General features: G+C 36.7%; 1 protein-coding gene across 1 annotated transcript in view; it reads left to right on the forward strand.

Moving 5' to 3' along the window:
- The window catches only part of LOC122189778 (receptor-type tyrosine-protein phosphatase N2-like), a 132,259-nt gene extending 108,345 nt beyond the window's left edge, over positions 1 to 23,914 (forward strand). The window contains exons 6-9 of the mRNA XM_042889154.1: positions 13,289 to 13,760; positions 20,381 to 20,635; positions 22,003 to 22,043; positions 23,537 to 23,914. Of these exons, the coding sequence (XP_042745088.1) occupies positions 13,289 to 13,760; positions 20,381 to 20,635; positions 22,003 to 22,043; positions 23,537 to 23,914 (1,146 nt within the window). The remainder of the gene's footprint in view (positions 1 to 13,288; positions 13,761 to 20,380; positions 20,636 to 22,002; positions 22,044 to 23,536) is intronic.
- Positions 23,915 to 25,868: the final 1,954 nt, after the last annotated feature.

Raw genomic sequence — 25,868 nt, forward strand, 5'->3', positions numbered from 1 at the left:
TTTGTTTATTTTCCTGACACCAAACATTTTTTCTTAGTGTCTCTTCCAATTGATGATCATAACTGCAAGACTTCCTCAGATGAACAGTCAGCTTCGTTATATAAACCATAGAGCTCTTCTAACGTGGAACATTTTAACTTATGTAGCGTCTGACTGAATATTAGAAAGAGAGGAAAATAGGGTGAAGTTTGTAACAGCTTCACTGGCTGATCTGAAGCCCTCGTTAAAGCACCTGAAACCTTCCTCTAAAAACAGCTGGCCAAACTGCCCTGTTAATTCTTTGTGGTTTTTATGGTGCTTAGAGTATAATTAATAACAATAGTTAGTAGGTTTTGACAATAAATCTGATCAGTTGTGCCTCAAAAATCCCTACCTCTTATTGATCATAAAGGAAGCCTATCACAATTAATTCAGATGCAGATGTCTGCATAATAAATACAACTAGGAAGAGAACTAGGAAGATTACACTTGTTAAATCTTGGGTATCGTCTATGTTAAAAAACCAAAACAAAACAGGAATGCTTATTTGAGAACTGAAACAGTGTTTTTGTTTCCTAGAAAAAAATCTATTGGGTTCTAAGACTGAGCTTGATAAAATCCTAAAAATAATTGGATGAAGTGGATGCATGTGACAGGCCCTCATAGCCCTTGATGCTTTGCTCAAAAAATGCACATGTACAAACAATGTTGTTTTAAAGAAATAGGCTGTTGTTCTAGGGACCCTTTCAGAAAAAAAAGTTATGGGTTATTTGCATGAATACGGTCTAAATGCAACAGCTTTAGCAAAAAAAATTACCTAGTACATAGAAAAAATCAGATGATGAAAATATGTCTAAGCCAAACTGCTAGTTTTTTCCAAGAATTAACTCAGAAATATAAATCTACTGCAGTGTATCTGCATCAGCAACACTCAACAGCAGTATAAGTCGTATCAGCTATTTACTTGTGGGATATCTGGGACCGTAGTCTGTTCAGAAGCTGCAGATTTTCAATTTCACTGCTTGGCATGTACAACCAGGTTACAGTCTGTGGCAGATGCCAGTGGGTGCTCGCATGGAGTAACAGAAACTTGCAGGCAGTGCTAAGGTAGCTTTTGGGGATGGGTGAGTGACCACCTTTGGGATGCTTTGCCCCAGCTTATTACTCGTGGGTGCTGACTGCAGTGAGGATGCCCTGCTTTGAATCACTGGCTTGAGAGTAGAAAAACCTTGTCCAAGAAGTATTTCAGTGGGTCTGGTGCTGTCATGCAAGTTCATAAATAATCCATATGGCTGAGACCTTCTGTGTGGAAGCCTGCTGTGATAACACCACCCACCAACCTTATCAAGTGTTGCCATGGAGATGGGTACTCTGAAGCCTGGGGGAGTGGGACAAAGACGAGAAAAATCTGGAAATGAGACATGTATAGAAGCAAACTGTATGCTTTATTTACTAAGAAGAATCTTAAAACGCAGACATAGAGCCAGACATGTTAGCTATAATTTTAAATTAAAAAAAAAAAAAGAGAGAAGAAAAATATCTTAAAAAATAGTAATAAATCATGAATTTTACATTATCTTGGATAAGCTGCCCTTTGCTCTGCAAATCAGATGTGACTGTTATTCTTTATAAAGAAACAAGAGGGATGCAGTGTTTGTACCTTGATTCATTGGGTCATTATTGGAATAACTTTAAACAAAATAAAAGACACAATGTTTGGTCCTCCATGAAGCAGAAAAAAATGTAAAAATCAATGACTGGAGATGAGTAGGAAGGAAAGTAACTGCAGAAGCTGCATGTCATATGGCCATACCACCTATAGTTGTAAGTAACTACATTAACCACTTCTGTTGCATGTTCAACAAAATGTCGATACTTTATTTTGTAATTCATATATCAACCTACATTGTATAACTGTAGCAAGCTCTTATCTTTTTAGCATTCTTGCATTATTTCGATTAAAATTAAGGTTTAATACAGAGGCACTTTATCTTGCTTAGAATTACAGCTTTAGGGCCCTCGCCTTTCTTACAAAGTCAGTTTCTTTCAAGTATATATTTATCTCCCTTACTTCATCCTTGCTGTCAGAGAGCAGGAAATGTAATGCCACTCTTGTTGCTTTGATACTCCACCTTCTATGAAGTACAGCTGAATCCTGCAGAAATGCAGTGCTTCTAGGCAGAGTCCCAGAGTGGGTTCTGATTTGTTCCAAAAATGTCATCAGAGAACTCTAACCAAAAATAAAAGAGAGGAAGAAAAAGGGAGATGGTTTAAAATAGTTGTTATAATCAAAAAGTTTTACTTAGTGTCTTAACTTAGATATGTTTAATAAGTCTGCTTTATAAACTTTTGGTCTTTATTTTTTTCTACCATCTTCCATATGTGTGTTGCCAGAATAAAGCTATAGGGCTTTACAATTACCAGTCAGAGAGCATCCATACAGTTATGCACAAAGCTGTAAGATGAGGTACAGCAGAACTTAAAACAAAAGATGGCTTCATATTTCTCATGTTCAGAATACTTGATATGACAGTGACAGAAATAATATCAAGCTTAAATCATGCAACTTTACCTTTTATAGCAAGAGCTTCTCTGAGTGGATTTTGAAGCACGGAGATAATTTTTCTCAGTATTGGGACATTATCTTCTGCAGGCTGTAATGTAGCCAGCTGATAATTACTCTGCATGTGGATAAGTAAATGTAAATGGGAAGATTTTGTGAGTTTGTTTCCTGAGGATTATGGTTGTAAAGAGGGTTTCTCTTTAGTTCAGCTGGATAGAGTTGTTCAGAAAATGAGCACTTGGTGGCATTTGTTACTTAAGCATTAGCTAGTTGTTGGGGTTTTTTTCTTTTTCCTTTTTTTTTCCCCCACGCAGGGTTAATGGAGATTTTACCATTCACAAAATCTGCATTATCAGTCTCTGTGATTCTTTTCTATTAAACCTGCACTCGGTATGAAAAACAACATACAGCCAAGCACACAAACAGTATGAGAGATCTTGATTTATCTCATCTACTGAAGCAAGAAATGCAATGGCTTCAAATGACGTGAATTCTTCTGTGCATCTCCCCTCTGGTTAATTAAAGCAAACAAACCCAGACCTGAAGAAAAACACTTTCTGCTCACAATGAGAAGCATAGTTTTGCCAGGTTATAAGGGACAGCACACAGCTGGCATCACTAAAGCCATCCAGCTGTAGAAGGAGATCTCACTCACACTGATGCTGCCGGTAGCCCTGCTGCTGGGCTCTGTGACCACTAAAGCAAAGCAAAAAGAGAGGCAGCAAAATTGATAAGGATAGAAACAAGCACTACTTTTCAGCAGCCAAGGCTGTAGGTTGTGGTTGGTCTTATATGTTTTTAAAAACTTAAATGCATGCAGTTAAGTAATTAGATGTGATTTCAATTATACTGCTTTCATCTGACTTAGATTAAGTTTTTAGCCATTGCAGAAAGAGAAAAGATTTGAAATGTGATCCAAGCATACTTAAAAGTCTCAAATCCAGAAAAATAATGAAAATAACTCAGTTGGGTTAGCTTATTTTTTCTTCCAACTACTATTTTAACATATTCTCATGCTTTGTGATAACTTGACTTCTGAATTTTTAAAGCCTCAGGCTGGCAAAAGTGCTCTGCTCTGGTACTGTACGACTGCAGTAGGTTTGTAGATGCAAGACTGTGCACCTTGTTTCTTGCTCTTTTTCCTCTGGGCTCCAGAAAACCTTCTGAACAGCTATAGGACTAAGAAAGTTGTCTGCTGTACTTGTATTAAAGTTGCATTTCTTGTTGTAGGGGTCTCTGTATTATGGGTTAGTGTTTGAGGGATAGAAGAAGAAAGTTATTGCTCTTATTTCTTCAGTCTGACTTGACTTTTAAAATCCTTAGAGGTGGGGACTTCATGCAACTAAGCTATTCCTTAGGATGCTGTTCTTCTTAGGCCCTAGTACGTCGTGTAGAGAGAAAATTGATTAACTCAGAGTCTTCAGAGAATTTCACTTTGAAAAGAAAAGAAAAAAATCTTTCTTTACATTAAAGAAGTAACTAATAAAGGTCTCTAAAGAATCACAAAGAGCAAAAGAAATAGAGTGTGGTTAGTGGCAGCAAGCAATGGCTGGTTGTAGACCTGCAGTACAGCAGTGCTGGAAAGAGAAAAGATGCAAATAAATACCCAAGGCAGAGTCAGTTTGCTGCAATTTCAAAGCTTGCAAAGGTTAGGCAGGACGTTGGGTAAAGCTTGTATTTCAACCCATGGTACAAGGAGTATTCCACTTTCCCCTTTCAGGGGATTGTTGAGTTGAAAATCAGTTATTTGACACTTTGTAATTGATCTCCTGAAAGAACTAAGATGTGTGATAATTATTAAAGGGATTATTATTTGTTTTAGAAAATCAGATCACACAAATGCTGAAATATATACTCTGAATTTATCTACAAACAGTGATTATGCTGATTAACTAGTAAGAAATTATGCAGTCATTGCTCATTTTAATCTGGAGCTGTAATTCAAAAAAGCAAGGCCCTTATTTATCTAACATTGATTAAAATATAGTACTGAGTGAAGACTGTAAAAAATTGATTCGATGGCTAAATGCTGAATAGCAAAAGGCCTTTCTGCAGTGCATACATTTAAATTCTGCTTGTATAAATGTTAAAGTTAATATTTCCTATATGTGGGATTCTGTACAAGGAAGAAAAATGTAATATACCCTGTGCATAAACAATTCAGTAAAAATATCAGGAATAATTGATAGAGGTGTACCACCCTGAAGCTACAGAATTTCCTGCCTACTGGCATATCTGTGCAACAGCCATTAGAGTTAACATCTGAATGTCACAAAACATTGATGTACTTATTTACTTAATGCACTTAGAAAGTGGGGTAGAACAAATATCCCTATTTCACAGAATGATTAGATGGCTTTTCTAAGGTCATGGAGGAATTTTTTTTGGTAGAATGCAGGCTTAAAGTTAAACCTCAAGTGAGTACTTCATCTGTTTGATCATTTTTCCCCTCATGGATCTTTTCAGTTAAATAGAAACATTAAAGTCCTCTTATAACAAAGTAAACCAACAAACAAAAGCTCACAATAATTGGAGAATTCATTTAGCAAAATACCAATGTTTGTGTTACTTCAAGTCAGCCTAAGCTCCTTTTACAAACAGTGGAGAGAAAAGGGAATTTCCAAGTTATATATAACTTGAAATACATAAATAAATACATAAATATATATACACACATTATGAATGTGTTATGCATAGGCAAATATGTGAATTTACAGCTATCTAAATATATAAAATTAGACACTAAATTCAACGTCTGAGTGTGTCTGGTGTGTATTTCAGATTTTTGTGGGGAAGTTTGGTATCTATGCCTTTGAGGGAATCATGGCTAGAAAGCATAGCAAAATTACACGCATGCTCTTTACACCATAAATACAGACTTCTGAAATGACCTGCAACTTAATCTTTTAGCTTAATAATTTAGCAAGTGAAGATTCTAGTGCCAGTACCATGCTTTTCAAGTCTTAGAGCTAACACCTGGCTATACCTACCATTTCTGGATTTGCGTATAAAGGCATGGCAATTCTGTGACTAACATAGAAATCCTAATCCCTTATCACACGTTTGTCTTGTATAGATTAATTGTTTGTACAATAATTGGAAGGTGCAAGAGCTATAGAAATGGTATTAATAAATGATGTGTGTCAGTCTGGGGCTTTTTGTAAGGCTGATTTGTTACTTTGTTGTAATTATCTAGAAATTACTAAAGCATTGGTTGATAGTTTTAAAATCTCAAAAGCTGAATGACTTCCTTCTTTTTCAGATTCACCACCTTTTCAAAATTAATTCTTTATTTTGCTGAATACTGTGTGTTTGAGGCTCTTGTTTCTGTAATTAAGAAGGTAGTGGAGGTCATACAAATTTAAAAGTATCCCATATTTAATCTTAGATCACAGTAATTAAATAAGAAGATAGAGTTCACAAAACTTTAAATCTTGTTTTATTAAACATCTGTGAGTGTGTTTGTATATCAGTACCAGGACAGTGCTTTTTTTTTTTTTTTTTTTTTTTTTTTTTTTTTTGTAAATTGGATGAAAAATACAGCAGTCATGCAGCAAATGGTCAGTTGCTTTTGGAGGGATTGTTACAGACATGAATCCTGCAGATCTCTGTTCATTTATATTTCTTTGGATAAAGGTAGTCTCTAGGCTCATATGTTGAAGTTATAAATACGTTGGATTGGTGTTGATGTGCTCAACTTTTGGCAGATGAAGATTTTCATGTTTCTTTGTAAATCATTTTTAGATAATGAGTTAGCTCAATACACCAGCATATGCCTAGAGAAAATGTGTTTAAACATCTTTCACTGAAACCTTAAGTAACAGGCTTATTGACATATGAGCAAACTGTTCTCAGACGAGGGAGGCTGACAAACACAAGTATATCTATCAGCACTCATCACCATTCTGTAAAATTTCTATCATCCACTGGGGGCTGATTGTCACTTCATTGGTTCCTGTTATTAACGTGAGGGAGTTGACTAATCTGGTAGCCTTACAGTGGTGAAGCTGCCTCTGCTTTCTGTCCCCACATCAAGTCAGAGGCCGGGGAGAGCATATGCCACATGCATCACAGGACTCATGGTCCAAGTCTGGCTTTTGGCTTTCAGATCACTGTAGGTACACATGGACACACAACAGGCATCTTCTCACCTAGGAGAACGGTTAGAAGTGGAGTTTACTGGGGAGGCAGGACAGACTGCAGTGGAATGGACACATGGAGCATGGTCAAACAAGTGTACTGAACAGCGTGCTTACACACACTCTACACCAAAGGTTTTGTTTCAGAAATGTTATTCTATCCAGTGGAATCCCAGAATCCTAGAATCATGCAATGTCTTGGGTTGGAAGGACCTTTAAAGATGATCTACTTACCGCTCCCCTGCTGTGAGCAAGGTTGCCACCCACCAGGTCAGGCTGCCCAGTGCCCCATCCAACCTGGCCTTGAACACCTCCAGGGATGGGGACATCCACAGCTTCTCTGGGAAGCCCGTGCCACCAACTTACCACCCTGAGTAAAAAGAAAAATCCTCCAAAACTCTAACCTAAATCTTCCATGTTTAAAGTTAAAGCCATTCCCTATTGTCCTATCACTATCAGACCATTTGAAATTCAGACCCTCTTCTGCTTATAAGCTTCCCTCAAACATTGAAAGGCTGCAGTGATGTTTCCCAGAGCCTCCTCTTCTCCAGGCTAAACAAGCCCAGCTCCCTGAATCTTTCTTCACATGGGAGGTGCTCCAGCTCTGTCATCATTTTTGTGGCCCTCCTCTGAACCTGCTCTGTAAGTTCCATGTCTTTCTTGTGCTGAGAGCTCCAGACCTGGACACAGTACTTCAGGTGGGGCTTCATGATGGCAAAACAGAGGGGAACAGTCACCTACCACCCTTGCCCTGCTAGCTCCTCTCTTTTGATGCTGTCCAGGATGCAGTTGGCCTTTCGGTCTCCAAGAGCATTCTGCTGGCTCATGTCCAGCTTTTCATCCACCAGGACCCCAAAAGTCCTTCTCCATAGGGCTGCTCTGGATCAGTTCTCCCAGTCAGTATGTATATCTGGGATCATCTCCACCCAAGGGCAACACCTTGCACTTGGCCTTGTTGAATCTTATTCAATGGATGGAGATCTGTCAGAAACAGAGAGAACAAACAGCTAGCACGTTCCTCAGCAGAAAAGGGAATGGCTACTAACGATAAGAATTATTTATGCAGGAAAGTCTGTGTAGCTAAGAGCATCTCAAAGGAGACTGAGAATGTCTGGGAACATTTGAGACTTAAAAGTGAATTTTTTAAATAGTTACTTATACATGAAAGAAACCAACACAGTTATCCTCTCTTTCTTCTTTATTTTAGAGGTGATTTTGTTTAAAAATGGTAGAATATGCTGCTCACAATCAAATCTCTGCCACCAGAAATTACAGCAATGTAGATTGGTGAATGATATATAGGCAGACCTCCAGCCAATCCTGTTATGCAGTTCCACAACCAGAATTAGGAAGCAAAGTCATCACTAGTTTTGATCAAAGGAAGCTCTGAGGAGCCCTTTTGCTTGATCAAGCTTTTGACACTGCAAACTACAGGATGTTAATTAACAATCTTTGCCATCTTTACTTCTCTGATGTAGTTCTTAAATGGTTTCAAAGCTGTTGTAATTCTCCAGAAGAAAATATGAGATAGTTACAGAAAATTATTAGTGAAATAATAGGCTTTATGAGATGACTAACCGTTTCTGTTGCCTTAGGCCTGTGAATCTGTCAAAAGACCACAGGCCTGCGAGCATCCCATTGCTGCAGAAGCACTGGTTTGGCCTCTTTACTGCTTTCTGGGTTACAAATTAATCTTCCAAGTTGTTGGGTTTTTTTTTTTTTTATGCAGTGGTTTCTTGGATGATATAATATTACTGTCTACTGTAAGTGAAAAGGCTATTATAAGTTGGTGGAAAATACTTTTGCTCCACTACTGCTTGAAAGATTGAATTTTTTTTCTTTGGCTTTATTTATTATTGTCAGACAAGCATAAGAATGAATTTATATATGTAACTTCATGTCTGCAGCATGCAGAGACTTGTAGAACACAGATATCCCCTTCAGCTAGCTTGAAGCCTGCTAAGATATCCTCCTCACAGTGCAGCTCTATTCAGATACACTGGCTCACAGCCTGGAAGAATTAAAACTTTGCTAGCATAGGAGTGTACAGAACAGTCTGTGAGGACACAGCTGTATTGCTTACACTGCTTACCCAGCTCCAACCCAGGAACTTTTGCACTGTAATCCACTCCACATAACTGGTACAGCCCTCAAGTTTCATTGTCAGATGGATTTTTCTCAAGGCAAAGGTAAATGGAGGTGTACAGACCCACAGCCCACGGCGTCCCTGTGCTCTTTGTGAGATGGGGGCTCACATGAATGTGTGCAGTTTCCCAAGTAGCAGGTTGATACAAGGCAAGTGCATGCTAATAGGAAAAGCTAAACTTCTTTCCCTTCACACAGTAAGTTAAAGTATGAAATCATTTTATCTTTGGTAGCCTTAGGACACTGTGGATGAGGGACAGCCTGGTTTGTTGTTTTTGTTTTGTGTTTGTTGTTGTTTTTTTCTTTTTTTTTTTTTTAATTTTGGAGAAAGTATTGCCACTATCTCATACAGCCACAGTAAATAATGTAGGTGGAATCATGGTCCACCAAATTTAGGTGGTAGCAAACATGAATTAATACCTGAAAAAAAAATTCAAAAGAAAAAGGCAAAATGAAACTGAGGGAGGAAGATATTTTTTCCTTTTTTGTATTCCTAAAGAATTTCTTTCAGCATATTTCCCTTTAAGATTAAGAAAATGTATTCTCAAGAAATGAAGTATTTTGTCATAAATTTAATTCTATTACTTCTGCCCTTTGGCCAGACATTCAAATCAATCTGCCCCTTGGTGGATAAGTTGCACAGTATTTATCTGTGCCTTATGATGTATGTATCTCATCCTGTCCCTTTTTTAAATTACTTTTTTGTTAAACAAAACATATAGTTCATAGACTTAGAGAGCATTTGCAGGGTGTCATTTAATGTGCCCTTCTGTGAACTTTCATATAGAAAATGTCAGTTACTTACATTGCTAAACCATACAAGACATCACCCTAACAATTCCATCTTCAGAAAGGTTAGTGTATATAAGGCGGTTGATAATGTGTGAATTATTGAGATAACTTATTTGAAAGGTGGTGAATGGGAGGAAAATCTTGTGAGGTGGAGAAATAAGATCATTTTTAATTGAGAGTTTTTGCAATTCAGAGTATTTTTTAAAAATGTTGTATTACTAACATGAGATTATTGAGTACTATTTTATCTGATGAAAAAATTGTTCATGATAATAAATAAAAGAAGGTAGATTTAGGCTAGATGAAAAGAAAATGTCTTCTACAGTGGGGGTGGTGAGGCACAGGCACAGGTTCCCCATAGAGGTGGTGGATGCCCTGTCCCTGGAGATGCTCAAGGTCAGGCTGGACGGGGCTCTGAGCACCTGATGGAGATGTAGGTGTCCCTGTTCATTGCAGGGGGTTGGAGCAGACAACCTTTAAAAGTCCCTTCCAACTCCAAGGATTCTGTGATTGTGTAATAGGGAAGTGCCTGCTAACAATTACATATGTACTGCAGTATTATTTCCTAGTTCTGCACATCTTATTTGATGTCTTTTTATTTGCTAAGTTGATTGGTTGTGGGTGTTCTTTTTTTTTTTAATTACTGTCAGTTTAATCAATGTAGAAATTAATTTTCTTTTTTACATTTTTCCTGCTCCCCATTTTTCTGTTCTTCATGATGTTAGCAGGGTCTCCAAAGGCACCAACTAGGGAATTGTACTTTTCATTGGCCATGGGTTGTCCCATCTAACTTTGAAATAAGTCAGACTAGCAGTATCCATGTTCAGAAGGCTAGAGTGCAGAAAACCTTCCTTATTAATAATGTAAGATGTAAATTGTCACTGAACCACATGTAACAGATGTTTTCCTCCTGTCTCTTCCTGTAAAAAATAGATATTTTTTCCCCCATGCCACTTAGCAGTCTCAGAGTCTAGCATAATTATCCATTGCTGCATTTTTATTTGTATTTTATCTTGTGTATTTCTGTTTGCAGATACATTTTTGGTGCTGTGTTTTATCTGAGATGGCAAACAGCAAGGAACAGTTGTTTTTTTTTCTTTGTTACCCACGTTGAGGATTGCCATACAGCTGTGAGAGCCCTTTAATTAAGTCAGACTGAGCTACATCAGATGGGCTGGTAACTGAGTGCCCTGTGAAGACAGCTGAGCTGTTGATGCTGAGCTTTAATTAGAACTTTTAATATTTCATCCCTGCTGCCCGAAGTGTGACCTGTCAAGCTGCTGAGCGGCTGCCCCTTCTTGACAGAGGTGCAGCTCTGAGCCCAGGGCCAATTCTCACATATAATGCAATTTGTGTACAATCACTTGGTGTTTCTCTTGCATTTTCTTTCAAGACGATCTTACCTGAAAAAGCATAGGAAATCATAGATTTGTTAACATTAAAGACTATTTGGACTTGTTAAATAGCCCATGAAAAGCCACCCCACATCACCTGACCCTGATCTTTCACAAGTAGTTTGAGAGAGTCTAACAGCTATGCTTTCCCTAAGATTTGGTTTATTAGTAAATCTTTAGAAGCAAAACAGGCGACTGGATGCAGGAAAAAGATCTCAATTAAAACATAGTTACTTTAGATGAATTTAGCTGATTCCATGTTCTTCACTGTCTGAATGGGGAATTTCGTCCTTTTCCTTTCATGTTTCCCTGCCTTTATCCCCAGACAGTCCTCCGAACATCATTAGGAAGTATTACTTTTCAGAAAGGGTGGTCAGGCACTGGAATGGACTGCCCAGGGATGTGGTGGAGTCACCAACCCTGAGGGTGTTCAAGGAAAGGCTGGATGTTGTGTTGAGGGACATGGTTTAATGGGAGCTATTGGGAATAGGTGAACAGTTGGACTGGATGATTTTTTAGGTCTTTTCCAACCTTGGTGATTCTGTGATTCTATGATTCTATAAAGGAGCATGAAGTGGTAGGGAATGGAGATGAGGTGTGTGTGAGTCATCTGCTTTGTGTTATCCTCTTCAGTTCCTTCTGGGCAGTATCATTAAAATTAATTACACAATGCAAAGACCTGTTGGCACTAGGAAGTAAATACATATGACTAGTAGATTTGCACATCCAGACCTTGCCATCAAGTATGTAGATAGTATTCATTAAAAACAGCAATTTTTTTTTCAGGCTAAATTCTACTTGTTGCTCTCCTCTGGTGTGTACAGTTTCTGCATGTCTCTGAATTTATGCTTCAGCTCTGTCTCAGTCCCCAGTTGGTCTACTGTCAATGCAGAGACACCAGGGATCTGTTATGATTCACAGCAGTGAGAGCTGGAATGATGGCTGACCCTTTAACCAAAAATCCACACCAGAGATCCAGGACACATACTTCAACATGTTGTAGTACATGGTCATGGAATCATCTGTTTGAGATGGAAGGGACTCTTAAAGGTCACCTGGTCCAATCCAAACTTTATTCATATATCCAATCTGAATCTTCCATCTTTTAGTTTGAAACCATTTCCTCTTGTCCTTTCACAACAGACCCTGCTAAGGACTGAAGGAAAAATGAAGAATAGTTGGAATAACTGTGAGCGTATACAAACCCCATACATGCATTTGAACATATACAACAAAGAGAATCTCTTTGTTCAAATTGACATGTGGTAGGGAGTGAAATAACTTAGGATAGTAGAACTGCTTTGTCAAAAAGACAAAATCCTGCCTTCAGGTTGTGATCATAACAAAATGTTTTGTTTAGGATTAGATTACAGTCTATGTAATAGTAAATAATGTTTTTTCTTTTTTTTTTTTTTTAAGTACCAAATAAAGACAGTGCTTAAGGGGCACTTAGAATTTGTCCTCAAAACTAAATTTCTTCATCTACAAAAGATTGGTCAACAAGAACAGCACAGTTCTTGTGATTTTGAATTCCCCTTTGTGACCTTTGAAATTCTGAAACTGAGAACAGAAAACTTTCATGAATGCTCACTCTTACCAGTTTTTTCAGAATTTTTTTCTAATTACAATGTGGCATTACAATAATTGAACCATCTTGTATATTTTTTGTTTAATTTACTGAGTTATTTTATTTAAAAGTAATCAAGAAGTTAAAAGCTTTCACATTTCTTTATATCCTTTATATCTTCTTCATATTCTTTATATCCTTTATAACAGATGCTCTGATTACAAATGTAATTTAGTCAAAAATTCAAAGATTGAATTTTAAACAGAACAAAGTATCTTTTATATACAAAATATTTTTTATATTTTCTCAGTGTTATTTAAGAGATGACATTTCTGTTTTTTGCTTGAAGGTTTGCCTAAGTAACAAAAAATAAGAGTTATTCTCAGAAGTCTATTAAAATACAAAAAGGGAAATTGATTTCACTAATTTTCTTTATCCAACTGAATGCAAACAGTGCATACATCATTAACATCAAGTTTGAATTTTATCACTCTCTCTCTCTAATCTCTTTCTCTTGCTTTAATAATCTAATGAATTGCAAAATTTTTGCCTCTTTGAGCAAAACTTAACAATGTGAGATTTGCAACTCCCTACACCTTACGGGTTCTGTTTCTTTCTTGTTTTCCTGATGGTTTATACCTGGGATAACAAAAATTATTACGATGAAATACTGACTCAGTCATTTTTTTCTACCTTCTGTTCTCTCTAGAGCTACATCTATAATGATCCCGTAAGGTACTACTTGATGCAGAAACCCAAAGAAAGAGCAACTCCATTGGCCCAAACATCAACATCTCATCAACAGTATGCTGAAAATCTCCATGGGATGAACTTCAACCAGCCTCAGCCAGACAAGTTCTCAACGGAGTCAGAAGCGGGGCTTGACCAGAAAGCTCTGATGGCTGCACTGCATACGTACATCACTCAGAACTTGTCAGCACAAAGCAATGATAAAAGCTCTCACAGTAGGACTAAAGGGTCACACGTTTATGCTGATAGATACTCTTCTCAAGTTGGTCCTTTTGATGGAAGTTTTTCCAGAGGAAAAGCAGAAGATTTCAAAATGAATAAACTGTTCCAGCCACAGCCTGCCTCTGGAGTGCTGGGGCCAGCCCCCGAGATGCTGAATCATAAGTCTGCTTCCCAGAATGATCCAAAGGACCTGTTGAGGGTAGTGGATGGTAAAGTTGGTACTTATTTATTTTATCTTTTCTGAAGTTTCCTTCATGATCACTGAGCTTTTTTTTTTTTTCCTTTTTTTTTTTAATATAAATAGACATTGACATATATCTCCTACTATTGACATATTTCTATCTTTTTACCATAATACTCAGGGTAATAATGTTCACCATTCTAACGACTCTTTTCCTTCAAACACCTACCCACATTCTTCAGCCCACCTTCCATATGCGTGCAGATATACATGGCACTCAATAAACCATAGCATTTACGTAACTTATTATATTTTCAAAGCACTTTTCCAACAATAAGTAATTATGTGTGTATCTTTGCTGTTGCAACTGTTTTTATGTACCACACTATATATAGATACTATAGACATGCCTAGTTTTGTTGAATTTTTATTTACTTATCTAGAAATTCAAGGACAATGGGTAAAATTCAAAGTTAGACTCAGAAATTAACAGTGACATAAATTTTGGCACAGTACGCGTGGAGGGGAGAAGTCTCTCAATTATGCAGGCACACAGTAATACAAGAGTTAGACTTGATGATCCATATGGTCCTTTCCAATTCAGAATATCCTATGATTTTACATTCTATAGGATGGAATTAGAGCTCCATTTGGCTAGGCCATCTATTACAACTTGTTTGCTGTACTTTCTTTCTTCTTTTGCTAATGCAACTTAGCTGTGACTGGATCCTGATTTCTTCTGTATGTGATAGTTTGACAGATACTTAAAAGAACATTGAGTGCAACATCTCATAGGACACCATGATGCATTTTAAGTGCTGCTTTGTACTGCAAGGTGGATTGTCATCTTGTGGCAGGTAGAGTTTAGAAAATAATTTTTAGTCATTCAGTGTTTCTCCAAGCTAACTAATAATTGGTGTTATTCCAGTGGTTCACAGTGTCTGAAAAATGAAATAATTGATCCTTTACTATTGCCAAGCAGTTACATCTCTTACACTGCATTTACCACTATCCCAATAGATTTTCATTGTATACAAGTAGGTTTCTTTGAATCCCTTTTGTAGTTATTATCATCTATAAAGTTTAATGTTCTTAGATTTCTGATGTTTTTGGTTTTTTTTTTTTCCCTTTTTCTTTTTTTTGTTTTTATTTTGTAAAACAAAAACAAAAGCAACAACAACAACAAAAAAAGCCAGAACACATGAAAACATCAAAGATGCGGCAGGGAAAGATAATGCTTGCAATCTAAAGGATGCTCAGAAGTGAAAGCATTCTTGGTATGGTGCCCAGAGATAATAGGTTTCAAAGAACGAACTATAATGTAAAATCAAATCCAGGTGGCACTGTAAGTCTCTTGCACAGGTTAGACAATTTTGTTGCTAGACTCAAAACAAACTAGGCACATGCTGGTTTCATTATCCTCCAGCTGTTCCACTTCACCTTTCCTAGTAGGTGCCAAGTGGGAAAAAAATGCTTAACACTTAGAGGGAATAACATGTTTCACAATTCATTGGGTTGTGCTGCTTTGACTTCGCATACATAACGTGCCTTGTAGGAGCTTCTCCCATTGCATTAGGTTTTAAATGTTTGTTAGACATAAAATTATGATCATTTGAGTAGGAAGTAATATGTATTCCTTTGTATTTTTGAGCCACTTAACAGTATTATAAGGAAGAGGTGAGGACAGATACAAGTATATTCACAGCCTAAAGTGCTGTCTGTTAGAATGATGATGGTTTGGATTCAGATTTGTCCAGATAATATCTTTTTCTGCTTTTAACATATCTCCAGGCTCTCTGGTGCTTCAGGATTTCTGTATGGAGGTTTCACACTCTCTTGCATTTTCTAAACCATACAACTGTTCAAAAACTGAGCAGGACAGTTGCTGCATGGGCTCAGTTCAGTGCTGCATCTTGTGCAGAATTAGACACAGCAATCTGTCTGGCAGAACAATCCAGAAGATACTGAGCAGATTAGCACTGAGAATTGTGGTGAAACAGTGGTAGGTGAATTAGCTAACAAGGCACCCTGAGGGAGAAACAGAAGAGAAGGAAATGTGGAATTATTTTTCATCAGATTTGAAAACAGTTACCTTTAGTAGAAGTATAATGTGTGTGGGTGCTGCTTTTGTAGTCACTGTGCAACCTGGGATTCATTAATCTGCATTCTGCACTGGCACTATTTAGAATTCTTCTGCTTAAAATTGTTGGTTCTAGTATACCCATTTTTTTTCTATGTTAAGTATCACAGAAGGTATCTCTCCACTGCTCTGCTCAAGTCACAAAATTAGTAATACGTATGTTTTTGTTTTTCCAAAAATAGCACATTTCCATATTTATAGAGCACAACTATTTGTGCATGTTCTCTGTCGTGCAAGGCTGTGCCCGCCAAGCTGGGTGACGCTCAGCTGCTGAGGACAGCTGATGTGTGTTGAACAGGACGGTGGGTTACAAAAGAACAGTCTGCCCTGTCGGACTGCTGGTGGCAAGGAGGAAGTGGCATGCTATGATTGCAACGCAGTTACTGCTCCTGCACCACTTGTTGAGCAAACTGACTGTAGCATTTGCCCCAGTGATGTATGGAGCATGGTTTATGTGGTGTGCAATAAAAGCCATTTTTCCCTTGTTAAGTTGTTATTGTTACTGAGTAAGGAGAGTTCAAACGGTGAAGCTGATATTAAAAATTATATCATCTGTGATATATGTGCTTTTAAGGTCATCACAGTTCTATAGTTAATATGAAAGGCAACTTGCCTTCTTCATTTCAGAAGATTAAGCTGAGGCAGAAGTCTGGTTTGCAGTACAGGCAATCTGAAGCATGGCCGAGCATTTCTGACTTCATTCCAAAAAGGCTGATGGAAGAATATAAAGGCTGTACAGAGACATGTGCATGCTCAAGCGGGTGCTCCTGAACTGCTGTGCCATTGCAGTAGCCCACTGCTTTTTGATTTTCTACAACAATATTTTCTGATTTTAGAAAATTCATAGTAATTCCTTTTAGTTGTCCAAAGATGCTTTTTAAGTAGATGCATTTATATTTGTGTGTATCAGCCATATCAAATTGCTTGCAAATGATTTACAAAAATGAACCAGTGCCATAATATGAAGTGGACACGGCACTTTAACACCATTTCAGTAAACTGGGAAGACTTTGTGCAGACCTCAGTTTCACCAGGCTGTTATAGACCTTTTGGTGACTCTTCCTCTCAATATACTGTAAGCATGATACTCCTCATACTTATTACCTTTGTTTGCTGCCTTCTGTCCTTTTTTTTTTTTTTTTTTGAGGTTATTGACGATTATCCTTTGGAATTGGACTGCAGAGATAATGCTTGGGTAAATTAATAAATATGAAGAACAGTAGGCCTGGAAAAATGGAATGGAATGGAAATGACAAAGCTGTATTGACTACATGTTGCTGACTAGCTCAGTGTTTGATTCTGACAGCTGGCTGCAAAAGAACTGACACAATTAAACCAAAATTCAGTAGGGCTACTTTAATAGAGCTCTTTTAATTATACATTACCTAAAATGTAATTCTGCTTTAAGATTTCTTTTCTGATATTAATGTAATGGCCAGTAACTAGCTCGCGTAAACTTAACAGGCAAAAATGCAGAAATAAGTTACTTTTCTGAGGTTTAAAACTTACTTTCATCTTGGAAACCCAGGGTTGCTGATTTTTCAAATTAGAATTCTAGCAACTTTAGACTTGATTCTGCTACTGAATTCCTGTATTTTGAACTAACTTATCTTAAATGAAAGAATATTTTATGCAACTTTTACTCAGTTGTTTTTATCCCTCTTCCATTTGTTAAAATTTATTTGAAGTGTCTCCTCATGTAAAAATTGTAGCATGTTAAACACTGAACTACTTCAAAAGTCTTATTCCTGTATTTGGAAAATAGATAATTGTTCAGAATTCTAAGCAACATTAGCATTTATTGGACTTGAAACCCAAAAGAATCTAAATTTTTAAAAAATAGACCTGAGCAAGTAGGCATGTTTTCGAAACTTCTACATAAACCTAATTTCTGGGTAAGATGTTTCCTAGCAGCTTGAAAATCACAATAGCAGAATAGCATTTTTTTCAGTGTTATGACTAGAATCAGGCATCCTAAGCCTAGGGAAAATAAATGTAGGTTCTGTTCTGAAGATGAAGAAATTGAAAATGCTTCAAAACTATTGATGGGAGGTATGCAAGTGACCCTAAATCACTGAATACTATTCACTATCACTGAATAGTAAGGAAATTCATCTGGATTGTGGGAAACTCATGTACAGTTCTACAATCTGCTATTCCTCTTTTTGCCTAGAAGGGAATGACATTGATCAATGATGTGTTCTTAGAAAAAGTTCTTAGTTTGCTTTTGTTCTTAAAAATGATTTGCTCTTCTCATAGACAATTTCCATGACCATTCCACCTTTACAAAGGGGCTCAGAAATACAGAGGTGGATCCCACATCTGCAGTAAAAATGATTCTAAATATTATTCTAGAGGCATTCAAAAAAACTTCAAAATTTCATAGATTATTAACTGCTCTACTTCATGGGTTATTCATACCAATGGAGAAATGGATAAAAGCTCTTGAAAAAAATACTCACTGAAATCATTGTAGTTTTCATTCTGTTGTAGATGCACAGATGTCAGGTAGCCAGTCTGTTCCAAGAATAATTTTTCCTACTGCATTGTACTTGCAGTATGTTTTTATGCTATTACTTGAAAAGTTTTAGTTTTGATTTTGAACTGACGTATATTCTGTCTCTTCTTGGCTGACTTTATTACTTTTGCTTCAATAATTCAGGTTTTTCTGTCATGTTATGTTATTGGTCGATCATTCTATAAAACATAAGAACAGAAGTGATACCAAAGCAGCAACAACACTTGTGTAGTAACCTGGCAGCGCTGGTATTTCTTATAGCTTAATTTTCTTTGTGTAACACCCTCTCCTAACGGCTGTCTTCTAAATAGCTGTTGTGATTCCCAGGAAAGTTTCTTGAATTCAGTTTGATCATGGACTGGAGAACTTGGCATAGAGGGTGGGATTTTGTTTTCAACTCTCTCACTTAACATTTTTCCTGTTCCTGTTTTAACACTGTGGGATCAAAAAGAAAATGACAGAAATGTCCAATGTCTTGGTCTCTTTTCCCAATGACAAACAATCCTTGGTTCATGTCCCGCAAAATCACAGGTGTTCTGCCTTTTCCCTAGTGCAGAAAAGTATCTTGCTACTACTTCTTACCTAATGCTGTGAGAAACAAAACCTTTTATTTTGACTTTCTTCTTTGAGTGTTTTAATCTTTGTCAGAGTGGGCATTAGGAAAAATATCTTTACTGTGAAGGTGCTCAAAGACTGGTACAGATTTCCTAGGTTTGATGCCCCAGACCCATTAGTGTGGAAGAGACATTTGGATAATACTCTCAGTAACATGCTTTATCTTTTGATCAGCCTTGAGGTGGTAAGGTATTTGGCGATGTTGCTAGAAATTGTTGGATGTTGCCTTTAGACTGCTTATGTAGAAATTTATATATTCAGCAGTCTACAACTTGATGTTCTTACACTAGTGAAAGGTTTCTTGCATACATATATGTGTTAAATTTCTGAAGAACATGACTAAGCAGAACAGAGGCATGATTAGAAATGGTTTTGGAGATGCCAGAGGAAGCCCTTACTTCAGTGTTTCTTTCTCCAATAGAGATTAGGCTGAATTTTGCAGTTACATGGAGTGGAACTAAATAATATATTCAATCAGAAACCTTTCCTGAATAGCTGCTACACTACATCTTCCAGTTCATCTTTAATATCCACTGTCCTTGAATCTTCTCATCTTCGAAACCATTTTCACATCAATGTTGGCTTTGGTCTTGGGTTGTTGTTTTTTTTGTCGTTGCTGTTGTTGGTTTTGGTTTGTTTGTTTGCTTCCTAAATATATGTTCATTTGATTTTCTTGGTCTGGACTGTCAGCTTAACATTTATTTCCTTAATATGATTTTTAAGACATTTTCCCCATGCTGTTCATAGCTGACGAACCAAAACAGTGTTTGGTGAAGTTCATTTTTGTCAAAACACATACCTTCCAACCATTATGATTTAGAAGATTTGTTCATTACATGTGCATGTATGAAGTATTTCTAGTTGGAGTGGAGCTTTTCGATTGAATGACAAAATATCTGACTGCTGCTTTTCCAAGATTGTATACAGTTGCAGAAACCAAATTGACAAAGAAACGTGACGTCTAATAAATACTATTGTATTTGCTGTATTTAGGTACTGCTTTTTGGTGCAGCTTAAAAAAAATTGAGCTGCATTAATACTTCAGTTTCTGAGTACTTTTGGACTAGGAAATGGTGCTGAGTTTGTAAAGAAATGAAAAGTTTATATTCATCTCTGTAGGACAATTTGTTAGGTTGTACTGGCATAGATTCACCTTGTCATAAACTGTAACATCCATTTTTAATACCACATTTTTTCTGAGGGCATCAGCTAACTTCAGTTTATGTATTGGCTTCCTGAATTTGTATACACTTCTGTAAAACAAGACAGTCTTCAAAAAGGATAAGATATCTTTCAGGAAATACTAAAGATATTTCTGATACAAGCACATATACTTACTGAAAACAGCTTATGCTTATGTTGTTTTGTGATCCAGAAACACTTATTAGAGGTGTACTGAAGGACCTAGAGAAACACCAGGTGAATGTGGAGAATCTCAGCTCAACTGAACTGGATGAGATCGCTGATACTATTGCTAATGCAATTCAGACTGCTGGCATTCAGGAAAAAACAGAAAATGGTGCTGGAAAAACTCGAGAAGAAAAAGCGGAAGCAAAAATTAAGAAAGGAGATGCTCAAGGAAAGGCAGAAATTCATACTGGATTAATGGAAAACCGTGTTAACATAGCAGGTATTGATTGTAAGAATTAAGTACAGTGAAGGACAGCCAGCCTCATTTGCCTTTGTTTTACATTAGTGCCAGCCTTTTTTTTAAATTGGTTTTAAGGAAGACAAAGGGGGAAAGTTTTTGTATTTTTTCCTCACAGGCTGCAAAGCTTTAGCTTTGTTGTTTTCTTTTTGTGATAGATACTTTATTTACCTAAACTACATTTGTTTGTGAACACTTGATCTTCAAGCTTCACAAACAGTATAAACCTACACACTTGGTTATATTGAAAAACAAATTGCTTAATGCTGCGTGGTCTAATTTCCCATTCTTTAAAATGAGGTGTTTAAGCAAAAGGATAATGAAAGATGATTGTATTCCAAGAATGTGTTTCAAAATATGTGTAGTAAATAATTGAATTTTACAGGTAATCATTCCGTAATGTACCACAATTGCTTGGCAAAAGAAAGTCTTAGGTACATGTAGAAAACAACTTGTACCTTTACATGCTCAAGGAACATAGAGAGTTACTGTGATTATTTGCTTCATTCTGGACATTTATTTCCATGGTGATGCAGATTTAGGAGCTACAGTATATAGCATTAATAAGCTGATATCACAGCAGAATTTAAACTTCCATTTACACATTCTTTACCTCAAGAGTGTTATGACATCTAGTTCATGAAAATACAAATGACATCAGTGATTTTAAATTATTGTCTTCTTTTCCTCCCCAAAGTACGAAGATGATTACAGTGATGCTATACTGAAAGCCTCACTAGTGAGAGATGTTCTGGTTATTTTAATTGCCACTTCTACAAAAGATGAAAATGAGCAGTTTTGAGGATTTGTGCTGGGAGAAATGAATAAGTCTTCATTCATAAACCAAACACCCAACATTGATTGAGGTTAATGAAGTGACTGCATATCATCATTGTAGTTAAACTGTAACATGATTTTGGTAGACAATATAAAAAAAAAACTTTTTTTCTTTTTTTTAATTTTTTTCTTTTCCACTAAAATGTGTGAAGGGCTTCATTTTCTTTAATGTAAATGCCCATTCAGCCAGTTAGAATAATTTTTGATTTTTTCTTAGATATCAATAAACTGATATGAAGATCAGACACTTAATTAGCAAAATAACACTATTAGATTGGCTCTTGAAGTACTCTGTCTATTGATCTTGCATTAATTTGCTGTCAAACTGGGGTTAGAATAACAATACTGAATTATACAGTGCTCTTTAGTCTGCCCTTTCAGCTTTGATGTCTTAATGTTTAAATTGCATGAAAAGGCCACCAGCACAAACAAAGAAGCCTTAAAGCAGTGTTTGTTTCACGTGTGATGTTTTCCCTTCATAACTGTGTATTTATGCTTTTCACATCCCACAGACAATGGAATGCATGAAGCCAGTGCCAGAACTGACCAAGAGGTACAGTACCAGTATTTTAACAAAACATTCCATCCCAGAATATCAGTTTTTTATAAAGTGAAGGTCAGAACCACATTTTTGAATCATAAAAATTGTTTTGTGTCTTGTGCAGGTATAGTTCATAATCACAGCATAAGAAATTTTCTGTTGATGCATTGGAATTTTAAATGGACATTTATCTAAACCTTATCTAAGATGGGTTCCAAAATAGAAGGTCGGGTCCTTTTTTTTTTTTTTGCCTTTCTTTCACCTGTAAACAGTCAGAATTCGTAACAGATTCCAAAGCCCAGATAAATTCAGGCTCTTTCCCTGGTATGTGAATTTGGAGCACTGAGGTGTTCTACTGAAAATACTTTGCTTTCCTCTGCCATATGGCTTCTGGTTCTGGGGAAAGTAAGCATCATTACTGAGATACCTGGTTTTGAGAAACAGTTGAGTAAAACATGCTCCCTCTGAGGATAATATATGTGGGAGGATTCAGAATAGTTTCTCCTTGCATGGGATCTGCTGTTCCTCAGTTTTTCACTTTACAATTAACTGTTCCAAATTGTTTAATATCAGAGATGATTCAAAAGTTTTAGGCATTAAAACTCTTCCCAAGGTGGTAACATCAGATTTTGGATTCTAATCCAAATAACTTTACTAATATTCCTCATGAACTTTGAATCATACCCTGTAGAATTGTCCTATATTCATCCACTTATTAGGACTATTTATCATTCTTTTTGTGGGTTTCATGGAGCAAAATGTACTCAAGGAAATATTTTTTAAAAACTGCAGTGAAACTTTTCCTGCTATATGCTCTGTCAAAAAGCTGCAACAGCTGGAGTAAAAAATGAGTAAATCCTTTTCTGTTTGCAGTAAAATCTCTTCAATAGCTGTCCATCTACCAAGCAAGGCAAACACACAGGTACAATTTGTCAGTAGTTCTAACCACCCACATGAAATTCTTCAGGGGGATAGAGCGGTGCATTCATGATTGGTTTATAGAAGATCCCATGAATGAATTTATTGGTGACAGTTTGAATAGAGGAGGTGAAAAAAATGTATTTGACACAGAGCACGAAGTGCCCATAAGCCATCATCTCCTTCCAAGTCCTTGGCTGCAGTAAATTTTTATATAATGAATCCAACTAATGAGTTATTCCAGGGAATTGTTTTGACGTTTGCTCATTTGCTTTTGTTTCAGTTTATTAGACAGATTTTCTCTGAGTAAGGATACTGTGGTATTTGAATAAGAATATAACTTTAAAATACAAAAATCTTTCACCCATGTTAAATCTATTGAAAGGTGCAGTGGCATAATTTAATGTTCATTTATTATTAATGAATAAATATTTTATTCCTGCATAGTCTTGAAGCATGCAGAAATAAATAAAATGACCGTAGTCTATGAATACTCTAACATATCAATGTAAACTTGAAGGAAAATATCCAGGTTTTTCCATTGTAACACATTTAGTTTTACAAATAATAATATTCTTTTAATACAGGAGAACACTGCAAAATTAATTAACTTCTTGAAAAATAATGCATTACCTGGAAATATGCCTAAAGACCTAATACATGAAGAATCTACTAAGTCAGAAACCAAGAAATCTGAGGACACTGACTCTTCTTCCTCAGAAGAAATAAATGCTGGTGTAGAAAATGTAAAAAGTGAGACTTTCTCCAGGGAGCTGACAGCTGCAAAGAGCACTGAATCTGACTCCAAAGACCCAAGTGAGACCCGCTACTGGATGAAGAATGCTTTAATGAAGGATGGAAACTCCTACGAACAGCCTGAGAAAAATGCAGGACAAGGCATAGAGCTTGAAGTGAAGTCTGCAGAGGAGAAAGAATATGGCTACATTGTGACAGTGAAAGAGTAAGTATAGCAGCCAATTTGAATGACTTTTTAAATGTATAAAAGATGAAGTCATTGCACCTAATGAAATATGAATGCACAAGAGGAAAATGCCACAGGCTTGATTTTTAATACATCTGAAACTGTTTGCTGCTGGTTCAGTACTTTGATGAAAATATAAGAAAACAGTTCCTTTTTTTTTTTTTTTTTTTTTTTTTTACAGTTGCCTTTTTTCCAATGTGGAGATACTTAGTTTTGTAGGTCTTTTGCTTAGACTTTATCTTCTCATGTTCAAGTGACCTTCCAATGTGTCAGTAAGTGTGCTTATACTTAGGATGTGCTCTTTAAATATTTGACTTGAAAGTGACCTAAATATCAGTGCCTGAGTCATTCTTTGAAAAAATGGCACACAATAATAAAGCACAATGTTTTCTCTGTGGTTTCATTTTTGATCGGAGAAAAAAAAAAAAAAAAGGAATCTAAACCTCCCATACGCAGCTGGTTTAGAAAGAAAGACCTAATTATTTCAGGTCATGTCACTAATGAATTTGACATTTCATGCTATATTTTCAAAAGGCAACTTTTTCCACTAGTGATAGACAGTTTAACATAGGAACATTTGGGAGCTTAGAACATTAAGAGTGCTTTTACATCCTTATCCTCCTGTAAGAGCAGTGTTATATTTGATTAGCCATCCTAGCTCAATTTGTCTGAAAAGTTAGGAATTTCTAGGATGACCTTAGAATTCTCTGCTTTTTTTATTGAGAAACAGAGACAGAAACTTCTGTAGCACAGGTAGACTCTTTTGTCTTACTCATTATTCGAACTGGAGGCAGCAGGACTGATAAGAGTTCTTGTTTTGACCATACTCTGTTGTTTCTAAACACTTGTGGCTGGGTACCAGAAAGAACAGCTTTCTCCCAGGGGCTGCACTTGAGAAAGATGGGATCACAAAGAAAAGATGATATTTTGGGGGAAGAGATTTTATGCAGCACGTGGAAGGAGCAGGCTGTAGAGAGTGAAAGCTGTGGCTTGGCAGCGTGCAAACATCAAAGAGACAGAGAAAGACAGAGATTTCTCAAAAAGTAGGAAACAAACACCTGCTCTCAGAGATAATGTAAGGAATATATTCATAAGGACTCAGAGGTTACCCTGCAGGAAATAAAAGTTAGTTATCGGAATCAGAAACCCTGAAGGAGGGTGCTCACTCTTTGGGAGTTTTGGAGTATCTGCTTTAAGGAGGGCCCCAAATGATTCTGGCATCCTCTTACACTGTTAACTTGCTTGTGTGTCAGTTGTTCATCACTTAATCATCAAGTGCTTTGGATTTAATTAACCAGATCAAACATTTTGCAACTATGAGTTGTTTTCCTATAACATGTTCAGTCTGGATAACTTGTTACTACTGGAAACTGGAGCCTGGCTAACTATTCTAAACAAGCTCTTCTTAGAGAAAACTAGTTATTGGCAGATTATTCTTCCACTCTTTTGTTTAGGTCACACCTTTGTCCTTCAAGTAGATTGCCAACAGAGCACTCAGGAGACTCCTAAGTTATTGAAACCAGTTTACCAAAAATTGATGGGAGACTATTTTAAGCACACCTCTGTGTCCTGCATATGAATGCTATGCGAAACAGTAGAAACTACTTTTTATTACAGCTCAGCGCTATTTCTCCCAGCTCCAATCAGTCTGGAAGGCACCTTTATCCCATCGCCACTGTCCTGACTTTACTCATGAATTCTATAAAATCTTTTATAACTCTATGCTCTGAATTCCAGCATGTAGATTGTCCACTCATCTTACCAGGTTTCCTCCTAGTTAGCCCAGCTAATGTCTATTGTTATTCAGTGGAACTTGCTGGAGAGCTTTGTTTGTCTATATGCTTCTGGTCCTGGGTCAAAATGCTTCTGGAGGATTCCACATATACAAATACAATTTATTGTAGTTTTGTTCAGCCTTCACAAATTTTAATAAAAGA

This window comes from Lagopus leucura, unplaced genomic scaffold, assembly GCF_019238085.1.
Source record: "Lagopus leucura isolate 7727_CA_CO unplaced genomic scaffold, USGS_WTPT01 Super-Scaffold_100157, whole genome shotgun sequence".
Taxonomy (NCBI): domain Eukaryota; kingdom Metazoa; phylum Chordata; class Aves; order Galliformes; family Phasianidae; genus Lagopus; species Lagopus leucura.